Below are 12,649 nucleotides of genomic sequence, written 5' to 3' on the forward strand. Positions count from 1 at the left end.
ATGTATTTATTTCTTTATTAGCAAAGCTTTTGGTGTGCATGTCAAAGCAGCTATGTCAGCCAGGGAGCACTTCATTATTTCCAGCAGTCCAGCCTACAGGAAAGCAATTTAGACAGATTAACACAGGTGAAATGCATTTTGCACAACATCTGTAGAAGGTAGTAATATGATTTCCTGAGAAACCAATTAGAAACCCCACTCGCTGTTTACGAGAGGATAGGATGTGTTTGCAAATTATTTGGCTAAATCATGCAAAACTCAGTTTAAGAGCTGAGGATCATTTTTTCCTCTTGCCTTGTACGATGATTACCAATCAACTCATCTGAGGCAAATTCTGAAATGTTGGAGGGACTAATGACGTTTGCCTTCTGGCTTAAGGCAGGATAAATTCTCCTTGGGCCTCAGAAGAAAACCATCCAAGAATGAAAGGGAAAATTGGCTTCAGATTGTACAGGAACAAGGCACAGTTTGCTATCTACTGGAAACAAGGTGAGGATTTCTATTTAGACCAATGCAGGGCCCAAGTTTTTGCCACCTCCTTTGAGTTGCTTCTGTCAACAGAGCTGCCAAGACACAGCCTTGTGATTCATCCCATGGAAGTCTGGAGGAGTGCTATGGACTGGTCCTTCTCTCTCTCTTGCTCTCTGTGTAGTAAAATGCCTAAATTGATGGGGTTTCTAACTTTGGGATCTCAGTTACATGATTCAAATACATGGGATTAGCTCATACCTAATACATCTGTTTCACTTATTCTACAAAGACATTAATAGCCAGGTTAGATGTTTTGAAAGATCTCATGATATTTGCCCACCTAGAGACCAATTCAGGAGCCAAAACGTAGTTCCTGTATCAGACATCTAAGGGCACCTTGGTGCTGCTACAAAAGGCAGCAACACTTCCAGAGGCTGTGTGTCTTAAAACCAGCCCTACACAAGTGGTAGAGTTGCATTTGGGTACCAAACCAGGCAGCTTCTGCCGCCCACTAACTGCTGATGGCAATTAGGTGCTTAATGCTTCCTTGAGGTATTTGGCTTCAGAGGAAAGCAAACAAGGATGATGCAGGGCCTGGGAGTCTAATGTGCTACAGGCTATTAAACTGCATATTAATAGGTACTTCCACATGTGATTTATTAATCCATAGCTTTCCTTTATGCACACAGCCTAGATAGTGATTTTGTTGGTCATTGGAAGGGAAAAGAAAGGTGTGGTACTCTAGTCAGAACGCAGGCAGGGTTTGCTAGAAAAGCTTTCAGTTAGTGCCAAGTTCAGCTGTAAAAAAATACACCTGAGTACAAGGGGTTGTAAATTTCTTTTAGCTTGCATGACTGATACAGTCATAGCAAGCAGCTATTCTGAAGCTAGGCAAGAAGGAGCTCAAAAATGAGTTTTGAGAGTCTATGACAATCTGTGAAACATACACTAAGGATGTTCTCTACTGAATCTTTACCTGGTGCCAAAGTTCCAGCTTTCCATTCTTGCTAGCCTTACTAAAAGATGCAACAAAGTTCTTTGAGGTTTTTTTCCATCCCTTTTGTGTCAAAGACAATCTCACCCTGTGTTTTGACAGAATGTGAGAGTTAGCTTTTCTAATTTAGATGTAAAGGGTTATTTCTGTTCACTTAGGGATGTTTTTCCCTACCTGCATAGGGAATTTTCTGTTAGCAAATCTTGAAATCCCTTCTTCATGGAACAATCACTAATAAAATAATGAATATTTATCCAGCTCCGTTTACTCTGGCAACCACTCAGTAGACTTTAAGAAGGGAAAAACACCTCATCCAAATCTAAGTCATCCAACCCCAAGCCCTATGCGGAGAGGCTGAGGGAGCTGGAGTTGTTTAGCCTGGAGAAGAGGAGGCTCAGGGGTGATGTCATTGCTGTCTACAACTACCCAAAAGGAATTTATAGCCAGGTGGATAGTGGTTTCTTCTCCCCAGCAACCAGTAACAGAGCAAAGGGACACAGTCTCAAGTTGTGCCAGGAGAGGTCTAGGCTGGATGTTAGGAGGAAGTTCTTCCCAGAGAGAGTGATTTGTCATTGGAATGGGCTGTCCAGGGAGGTGTTAAAGACCGGATGAGGCACTTAGTGCCATGGTCTAGGTGATTGGATAGGGCTGGGGGATAGGTTGGACTAGATGATCTTGGAGGTCTCTTCCAACCTGGTTGATTCTATGATTCCATGATCTGACCTGCACCAGAAAGGGTGCGAGCAAGTACAGACCAGCCTCACCTGCCCAAAGGTGCAATGTCATTGGACGTCAGTAGTAGCTTTGAAGGGGTCTTGTGAAGTGCTGATTCCCTGTGGCAGAAGAGACCTGTTGAAGGTACACCTGAGGCAGCAGTACCGAGCAGAAACACCAGCCTGTGGCTGATGGGCTTTGTCAAATAGCTCCGTTTGCTCCCACACTGTGATCTAATGGGGCTTGACACTGCACTCGAATATGCTCTGATGCTTGGATGGGAGGGAAGCATATTAATGGGAATGGAGTAAAGGAAGCATATTAATAATGCACTGAGGCATCCTTGTCAGCTGTCAGGCTGTGCAGTCCCGATTTGCATGTGCTCCAAGTTCTAAGAAAACACTTTGTGCAGCAGTGTTGCATTTAGCAGAAATTACATTATAATTTCAGATGTGGAAAACTTCTGTTCCAGATCCGAGGCAGCGAGATGTCCCATCGGGCTGTGAGGTTGTTATCTTAAACAATTGAAATGCACGCTTGCATTTAATCACAATTAAGGGGAGATGTTACCCTAGCTTCCACTTGCCAATTTAGCCTGAAGTGGAACAAGAATATTAAAACCAACTTAGAAACTATGTTATTCCTTAATAATTTCTGTATGAGCTGGAGGGTGGCCAGAATGCTTTTTCAGAGGTTGCATATTTAAGCTAGCGCCTCTATCTCCATCAAGAGAAACACCTTTCTTGGAGGAGGGCAGAGTTCACATGCAATTATGATCTGTGCTCACACTTTTCTTCCAGTTCTTTTATGCTAACGAGCAGCAGAAAAGACTAAAGCTGTCCTTCAGAGGAAATCTTGCAGTGTTGGCATAGAGGTTGTAGGGGGGGAGGTTGGGGGGTGTGTGTGGTGCTCTCCATTGCCCTGACTTCTGCCAGGGACTGCCTAGCTGGGAAGCAGAGGCCACAGGGATGGAGCCTGCCTTTCTCTGCTTCCTCCAATGTGGCCTTATCAGAGCCAGGTCTGGGACTTGAAGCTGGGGTCTTCCCTTTACAGAATCACAAAAACATTCAGCTTGGAAAAGACCCTTGGGATCATCAAGTCCAACTGATAAGCCTACTGTACAAAGTTCACCCTTACACCACATCTCCAAGCGTCACATCTAAACACATAGGGGGTTGGTGACTAAACCACTTCTCAGGGTAGCCCATTCCAATGTTTGACCATTCTTTCTGTGGAAAAATGTTTCCTAATATCCAGTCTAAACCTACTCTGCTGTAGCTTGAGGCCATTCCCTCTTGTTCTATCACTAATTACCTGTAGTGAGAAGAGGCCAGCACCAACCTCTCCTCAACATCCTGTCAGGTAGTTGCAGAGAGTGATGAGGTCTCCCCTTGGCCTCCTCTTCTTCAAACTCAACAGGAAAATCACCCAGACTAGACTCAGCAGCTCTGGAAATTGAATGAAGCTTTTTATTTACAGCTTAGCACAATATACAGGCAGATATTTACAGTATATACAGTTATAAACAGAAATATACAAGGTAAAAGGTACTACAGAAACACAGCTCCCCTCCCAGACAACTGAGTCCCCAGGAGGGGCTCACAACCACCCTTCCACCTTCCTCCCACCTTTCTACCTTACCCAAGACTTATTCTCAAGGTAGCTTAGAGGGTCGGCCAAGGGAGTTAGGAAGCAGATAGATTAGTCGCAAAGACAGCAGATTAGAGAGAGAATGGAGGCAGCCAAAGCCAGAGAGCAAGTCTGTTATCTATATTTATGTTCTTGTTCTTATACATCTCAGCAAGCCTATGAGTGAAGCAGACATCACCATTGTTTCCTTTTCACAGCCTGTAATCTAGTTCTTCTCATTAAAACATTCCAGCTAGGCTCAAACGAGCACAGCCAGCTGTGCTTCCATTCCAGAGCTCGATAGTTTGGGTACCCGAGTGGAGGCAAGCAGCAGCGCAGAAACAGCCACTGGGATCGCTGCCAATCATAGAATCATAGAATCATAGAATCAACCAGGTTGGAAGAGACCTCCAAGCTCATCCAGTCCAACCTAGCACCCAGCCCTAACCAGTCAACTAGACCATGGCACTAAGTGCCTCATCCAGTCTTTTCTTGGAGACCCCCAGGGACGGTGCCTCCACCACCTCCCTGGGCAGCCCAATCCAAGCTGCTCCTGCGAGGCTTTCGTTCGCGCTGCCGCTAAATCGCCGCTGCGCTGCCGCTAAATCGCCGCTGCGCTGCCGCCAGCAGATGGCAGCCGCGAGCTCCGCTGCGCCCGGCCGCGGCCCGGCCCTGCTCCGGCACAGCTGCGGCAGCTGCTGGCTGCCTACAGCTGCTGGCTGCCTGCGGCTGTCCCCTCCCCAGCTGCTAGGCGCTGCCCTTTGCAATTCAGCCGGGCAGCCTGGGCTGAGCCAGCATCTCGATGGAAATGAAAAGTCTTTATCAGGAAGTACAGTGATAGGACGAGAGTTACGGTGTTGAACTGAAAAGAGGTAGATTAAGGTTAGATAAGAGGGAGAAATGCTTCATGGTGAGAGCGAAGAGACACTGGAACATGGTTGCCCAGAGAAGCTGTGGATGCCCCTTCCCTGGAAGTGTTCAAGGCCAGGCTGGATGGATATCAGCAACCTGGTCTAGTGGAAGGTGTCCCTCCCTACCCATGGGGGTTGGAACTAGATTAACTTCTGGGATCCTTCCAATCCAACCCACTTTATCACTCTGTGATTTTATGATGGTGGTCAGGCTATCATCCAAAGAGTTTTCAAGTGAATGATCTGGCCATGAAAGCCCAAATGCCAACTTAAGAAGTAATGATGCCCTTTGTTTTGTTTTCAGCCTCGCCTAAACTGGCAGCTGTCTTCTTGTGCCATGAGTGTCAGTGGAGCTGTTATATTTCATAGAGGAAGTGTAACAGTGAAAAGACAGAGATGGCAAAGGATCTCTGCTTTATATTGTCTGTGAGGAACATCCCTGGGTGATGCATTCAGGGTTACAGGCTGGAGTACATCATATCTCCTGGGATCCCTTAGCAGAGGCAAAGAGCAGCTTTAAAGCACTGCTGAGCTCCTTCAGCACCCAGCAAGCTGCCAGCATCTCTCTGAGAAGCTTCCCTTTCCCTTCATAAGTGATACAGTCTCACCTGGGAAGCTTTCATTCCCTGCTTCTTCCATGTGTGATGTGTTATTCTCTTTGTGCTAGAAAACATGAGGCAGACCCCCCAAAAAAACCTAGAGAGCAGGAAACGGGTAACAAAAACTGGAAAGCCAAGCACTGCAAGTAAAGAGCAGAGCAGGAGTTGCAACTGGAGGCTGAAGCAGTGATTGCCAAGTGCAGGAGCTGTGTGGGAAAAGTTACAGTTCACTAACAAAGAGCAGATTTAATTTCCCCTACTGGATTTACACCAAAGTGAAATTTTCTTTCTCTCTCTCTGTGTGTGTGTGTGTGTAAAGTAATTGTTGCAGTGAACATTTACAAAGAGAAAATTCTTGTTTCCAACTGCCCCACAAGAAAGAAACAGAGCAAAAGGAAAAGAACACCAACTGAATTCACATTCCCACACAGGAGCACTCTCTGGATTAGTCCATTTTTTCTCTTTTTTGAAGCCACTGTCTGGAACTGGAGGGTGAGCTTTGTGCAAAGAACATAAGAGTAGTCCACAGCTTCTTCCAGGAGTGGTTTCTACCTTGGACACTGGAATGGGCTGCCCGGGGAGGTGGTGGAGTCGCCATCCCTGGGGCACTTCAAGGCAAGGTTGGACGTGGCACTTGGTGCCATGGTCTAGCCTTGAGCTCTGTGGTAAAGGGTTGGACTTGATGATCTGTGAGGTGTCTTCCAACCCTGATGATACTGTGATACTGTGATACTGTGAAAGCCCTTGCTGTCAGGCAGCAGAACATGGTCAGCTTGGGACATCAGAACAGACAGATGGGAAACCTTCCTGTTCCAATCTGTCAGACTGTGCAGTATTGGCACATGGCCCTGGATGATCATTTATAGCCAAATATATAATGCTAATTTGTGCTGGTGACTGAGGGTGTGTTTGATCCTGGGAATAGAGATTGAGCCTGTAAGTGGGAGCTGGATCAAACATGGACTGGGAAGTACTGTTGGCGAACAAGTATCAAGAGATCAGGTGTAGGCTGTACCCACTTGCTTGCCCAGAGTGGATTTTGAGGCTGGATGTAGCTTTAGTATGTCAAGCGAATCAGATTAGATCTTGTCCCATGTGAAGAGTAAGGCTGAAACCACACTGCCTGACCTGAAGAGCATTCATGTCCACTGCATCAAAGCATACAGCCCCTGCAACACAGTGCTTCATCTCATGCTATCTCACATCTCAGGCCTCTCACATGGTGGATTTCCAACCAGAAGAGGGGTTTGGGTTGTCAATACCCATGTTGGGGCATTTTGGAGCTTGTGTGATGGCCAAATGATAAGGGAAGGAAAACTTCAGTGGGACAACAGTGCAAAAAAGACTCCTCCCACACCTCTTGCCTGTCCTGCTTGTCTTGCCTGGTCCTGCTGGACCAGCAGCCTGTCACTTTCAGGATCCTTATCCCACTAAGGCTGGTTAATGGCACAGAGAGAGAGGCAGGAACTGCAGCTGAGGAGAGTGGGACAGAAAGGGAGTGGGATACATGAGAGTCTCACAGTGGTGTTTTTCCATCTCCAGTGCTGATTCCCATGGCTCTCAAAGGTGCTGAAAGGCTAGTTATGTGACATGCTGTGAAGGGCTTGGACACAAATGCTGTGGTACCTGTAAGCAAAACCATCATTTGAATTTAAAAAGAGACAGGCTCTCTCACGTGCATCAACTCTACTTGCATATTTCAGACAGCCTGATCTATTTGCTCTGTGTTGCTTCTCATTTCACTGCTAGTATGGAGAAATAGCTTTGTTTGTTTGTTTTTCTCCTTCCTCCTTGGTGCTCCTTCTGCCACTGCTTGCTCCACTCTTTGCTTTATTTCCAGGCAATAACCAGCATAATTTTCATTTGAGTTTTCTCCATTTCCAAGGTATGTCAATGCAGTTCAGTTCTGACCCTGGTGCTGACGGACTTAGTGCAGACCTTGGCCTCTCACCCCTCACTTGGAGAGCACAGCCATGTCTGCCAAGGGAGTGCAAGCCTTTTCCTTCAACAACTAGGGCACTGAGCATCCTTGGTTAGAGAAGGTGTCCACCTGTGTCCATCTCTGGGGTCTCCTACACAAGAGATATATGGGCCTGCTGGAGCAGGTCCAGAGGAGGACTACACAGATGATCATAGGGCTGGAGCACCTCTCCTATGAAGACAGGCTGAAAGAGTTGGGGCTGTTCAGCCTAGAGAGGAGAAGGCTCCAGGGAGACCCCCCATAGCTATATTTCAGTATCTGAAGGGGACCTACAGGGAGACTGGGGAAGGACTGTTTAGATGGGCTTATAGTGACAGGGCAAGGGGTAAAGGGCAATGGTTTAAAACTAGAACAGGGTAGATTTAGGTTGGACATAAGGAAGAAGTTCTTTAAAATGAGAGTGGTAAAATACTGGAACAGGGAACAGGTTGCTAAGGGATGTGATTGAGTCCCCACCTCTGGAGACTTTCAAGATCAGATTTGATGGCTGCCTTGGGCAGCCTGATCTAGTTGAGGGTGTCCCTGCTCATGGCATGGGGTACGGACAAGACGACCTTTAAGGTTCCCTTCCAACCCAATGCAATCTGTGGATCTGTGTGAGTACCCCAGCAAAAAAAGGTGTTTGCACTGTGCTTCAGCCTCATGGGGTTAATACCAGCAGCAGCCTGTTTGGAGACTTGCCAGTGGTGATAAACTCAAACCCGTTCTGTTTCCAAACTGGTTTAAGAAGGGTGCCTGGCTGGTTTAATGTTTAAACAGGTAAATTGGTCTGATTGTCAGGAAGGGCATTAAAGCAGGATGGAAACTGGTCTGTAATCTCTGACAAGCGCTGCCCTTGCTCTGCAGCAGTCTGGTGCCTGGGAGCTGCAGGGGTTTCAGAAATGCCAATTTTAATCAACCTCTTTCATTTCATTTGCTGCTTACCACTCCCACTGCAGTGAGACGTGCTTCTTTCCCCTGCAAACCGGGGAGCATTGTACCTGGCCCCGTTTCACATTAGTTCAGCCGAATTGAGCTTGCACTTCAAAACTGAAATGGCTTGCAGGAGAAATGTGTGGATACAGTGAAAAGTGAAGCTGGGCAATACGGTTTATGGGCATATTCCAGATGATCTGGGACCCCTTTTGCACACAAACCCTGTGAAACTCAGGTATCAAAGTCAGCATAACAATGACTGGCTCTAATTGCCACAAATACACACACGGCTGAAGGCTTTTTAACAGGCATGGACAGTGCTTTTCAGGCGCTGGAAATAATGCCGCTGGTAGAAGTGTGCCACTGTGCAGAGCCATTTTTTCTGGGGGTGGGTGGGGTGTTCTGCATTTTGTAGTTGAAGAACCACAAAAGGCTTGTCAGAAGCAAGCCTGTGCTTCCTCTTGCTTGGAAAGAGCCAAAGGGCTCACAGACCTTAGGTAGCCACTGCAGCAGTGCCAGGCTGGATGCACAAGGCAGCCCTAGTGCACAGGAATCCCTCCTCTGCAATGGCTGGAGCTGGGTAGAACACACATCAGGGAGCCTTTCAAATCAAGCAGGAACTCACACTTGTCACTTTCCATCCTCAATATTTTTCTAAGGTAGATGCTAAGCCAGCTTATCATGTGGCCTGCCAAAAAACCTTTAAACATTTAATACTAAAGTTTGGCCTGTTCAAAATCCAACATTGCTGCCTCCTACTGAGACTATTCTCTCCTTCATGGTGAGAGGAATTTGAAGTGCCTGTTAAAGTTCAAGAAGGATGGCCAAGCTGAAGCTGAAAATGTAGAGATAGTCTTCTTATAAATAATATGTTCAGGTCTTTTTACCTCAGAGAAGCCGGTACTGACTGGCTGATCCTCACAGAATGGCTGTGAACAATGAATTAAGTAGCTCAAGAGACCTGTACTGTTTGTGCAACCTTTTCTGTGTGCTGCTTAACACTGGGAGCATGAGCACCTGCTCACATCTCATGACAAAGGGCTGCCTGAGGCACCCTTTTTCCTTTGGAAATGGCTTCTGGTTTGGAGCCCACCAGAACTTATAGAATCACAGAATGTTAGAGGCTGGAAGGGACCTCAAAAGATCATCCAGACCAACCCCTCTACCAGAGCAGGATCATCTAGACCAGATCACACAAGAATGCATCCAGGTGAGGTTTTAATATCTCCAGAGAGGGAGACTCCACAACACCCCTGGGCAGCCTGTTCCAGTGTTCTGTCACCCTCACAGTGGAAAAATTCTTCCTCATGTTTCCATGGAATTTCCTATGCCTCAGCTTCCACCTACTGCCCATTGTCCTGTCACTGGGCATCACCAAGCAGATCCCAGCTCCATCCTCTTGGCATTTAGGCTGAGGTTGGTCTGCACTTAAGAGTGTCTACAAGGCTTCTATACAAAGAAGTGAGAGGACATATGAATGCCACTGAAGCAGAGACCAGAAGTGATGTCATCTTGGGTAGGCAGGTGTTTCTGTTGGCGTATATGTTGGGATCACAGCAAGGAGAAGACCAGTTTGGTGGCTCCTGCACATGATAAACCTAGTGATTTAACACAGCAGACAAACACCATCTTCCACAAATTCACCACATCCCCCCCCCCCCCCCAAAAAAAAAAGAGACACAAGAAAAAAATCTGAAGAAAACTTTATAGAAGAGCTCCTCTTATTAAGGTGTCAGAGTTATTGAAAGGCACATTTCACCCACGTTGAATGACAGCTGAGTTCATGGATACATACAATTCTCACATTTCATGGCAAAAAAGAGGACTGCATAATGCCAGTACATTGTCAGTTAAACATTAAAGTGATTATTTTAAGTCTGTCATGAACATAGTAAGAGTGGAGCAGGCAGATGCATCCAATTACTGTAATTTACAAGGCAGTAATTCAAGCCCCAAATGTGCTTCTCCCTTTTGGAGGAAGGTGGTATGGATCATGAGCAAAACAAGGGGCAGGGAGCCAGGAAGTTGCTGCCCTGCAGAAAACAACAGCTGGCACCTGCTGCAGGTCAGTAGGTGTTAATCCACTTCACTTTAACAGCAAATGCCTGGGCTGGATCAGGTGGTCTTGGGCCACGGAGTAACTGAGAGCCATGCCACAGCCGTGCCACACTGACACAGGCAGTCTGAAGAACAGCAAAGCGCAGATGTTTGCTCGGTAGCGGGCAGAATAAAGTCCACTCACGCTTCCTCCCTCACCATTTACTGAGCTGCTTCATGCCAATTAGCTCTTTTCATCCAGCTCACAGTTAAGTTTCACGTTGCGATGATTAATAATTAATCAAATGCATTTGGAAATTAATTTGGCAATTCCATGTCTGATTGGCATGCTAATCTTTCTCTGTGCACTGGGGATGCTGTGGGAATAACTTCAGACGGTCTGAGCTGCTAACCGAGGTGAATACAGAAGGGCATCTGTTAGCTCGTGTGCTACTCAAATAAAGCAGCAAGTCGAAACAAATGAATCCTCCAAGACCTCTGTGCCTCTCTGGGAAAGGTGAGGTTTGCATTTTGCCTTGCCTGTATTAGGAATACACCACTGGTATCATCATGTCCAATCAGAACAAAGGGACAAGGAAAAGGCAAACTGGAAAAATGCCCCCATGGTTGATTTGTTTCTGTTTAGCTGGGAGCAACTGCAGGTGATTCGATGAATTAATTATAGTGCTAAGAAGAAAAATCACAAGAACAACTTTTGCCCTTTCCAGCTGTCCATACTTCTGTCCAAAAATGACACTCTTCTGGTAAAAGGAAAGATGATGCAGCTTCCACTGGACATGTGGTCTCCACTAGTTCCGAATTAGTAGTCCCTTTTTATAAGCACACAGCCCCACGGCAGCCACAGAGGTGAAACACATGGTAGAGCTAAGCAGGCACAGCAGCCCTGGCACAGATGGCAGGTTCCTCTCCCAGAAGCTGGTCGGGAATGGTTTGGCTGGAACATCCTAGAGGAGAGAGCAGATGATACAACTGTAAGGTCTTCCTCACCACCTGAGTGGGGAGAGTGCCACTGTGGGAGTGATAAACATCCCTCACTTGGCAGAGGTCACAGGGTTCCCCAAGGACCAGACAGGGGGTGGGAAGGAGGGTTAGGGTGAACTTGTATTTTTGTCATCCTGAAGAGCTATGGGACAGTGAAAGTAGTTACTTGTGACTGCAGAGAAGCCATATTTGGCTTAAAACCATGGGATTGGGCAGAACTAGGCTGATCTCCCGCAGATTGTATTCCCCCTGGCTCCAGAATATTTGTCCCTGGCTCTTGGCCTCACAGACAAAGATAACAGCACTCCTCAGATGACTCCACAAAAAAGAACACCATCAGCATGTGAGGGATGCAAAACTTTGCCATGGGACAGGCCCCACAGGGATTCTCAAGACAGGGGCTGCAGCCTGACTGAGGGGCACATGTCTGACCAGGTGAGAAGGGGGAAGTCTGGCTTACCTTTGACTCTGGCTCTGGCATCCAAATTTCATTCTCTGAGATCTTCCCCATACGGTACAATATCTGGAAGAAATATTTATATGTGCTACATGAGGAAAAATTGTTAAACCCCCCACACACTACACTGAGTTTTGGAACAGCAGAGTAAGGCAACATGGATAAAAGAGGTAACTGTGGCTGTCTGAAAATGCCTTGGACAAGAAAACGTGTAGTGACTTCCCTGTAGCAGCAAAGAGAAAAGAAGGAGGCAGTTTGGGTAGTTTAAGTATGTCACAGATGATTATGTGCCTAGCCAGGGTGAAAGGAGAGTTTCACAGAGTCATTAGTAAAAAGCAGGACTTCACTCAGAAATGCACATGAACTACAGCATCTCCAAATGATTGTTTTAGTTGGTTTTGTTCCTGAGTCCAAGTGGAAAAACAAAAGCTTTTGCACAGGACAGTGTGAGAAATAGCAAGGGGAGCTTCCTGCCCCACACCTGGGACACAAAGCCTGGCAGGAGTGATGGATGCCTCTGGGATCGCACACTAGAAAGAGGAGAGGTACAACTCTGGGGCTTTCAAAGCATATAATTAAGAAGTTATCTCCTGGCTATTCAGGCACCACAAAGCTCATTGAGGACTTTTTCTTGAGAATAAGCTGATTGTACCAATCATGGCAGTTCTCAGGGGCAAATGAAGGTCTCCAGAACGAGACAGCTAACCGTCTTTGTAACTACTGCTCAAAGGCATGAGGAAAAGAGAAAAGAAATTAGATGGCCTGAAACTGAGCAGGTAATGAGGATTACAAGGTGAACCTGGCATTCTGTCAAATGGAAGCAAAGGGCTGACTTTCCCTTAAATAACAACGCTGTGGCCCTGCCATATAGCAGTTGTAATTGTAAGGTACACCCTTTAATGTTTGGTTTCTTTCTTTTTCCCTCCCTCCAGACTACTG

General features: G+C 46.5%; 1 protein-coding gene across 1 annotated transcript in view; it reads right to left on the reverse strand.

The window, feature by feature from the left end:
- Window positions 1–9,901: 9,901 nt before the first annotated feature.
- The window catches only part of LOC135179852 (amine oxidase [flavin-containing] A-like), a 40,848-nt gene continuing 38,100 nt past the window's right edge, over window positions 9,902–12,649 (reverse strand). The window contains exons 14-15 of the mRNA XM_064151889.1: window positions 11,714–11,776; window positions 9,902–11,216 (exon numbers count right to left, since the gene is read on the reverse strand). Of these exons, the coding sequence (XP_064007959.1) occupies window positions 11,061–11,216; window positions 11,714–11,776 (219 nt within the window). The 3' untranslated portion in view covers window positions 9,902–11,060. The remainder of the gene's footprint in view (window positions 11,217–11,713; window positions 11,777–12,649) is intronic.

Source organism: Pogoniulus pusillus, chromosome 12 (assembly GCF_015220805.1).
Source record: "Pogoniulus pusillus isolate bPogPus1 chromosome 12, bPogPus1.pri, whole genome shotgun sequence".
NCBI lineage: Eukaryota > Metazoa > Chordata > Aves > Piciformes > Lybiidae > Pogoniulus > Pogoniulus pusillus.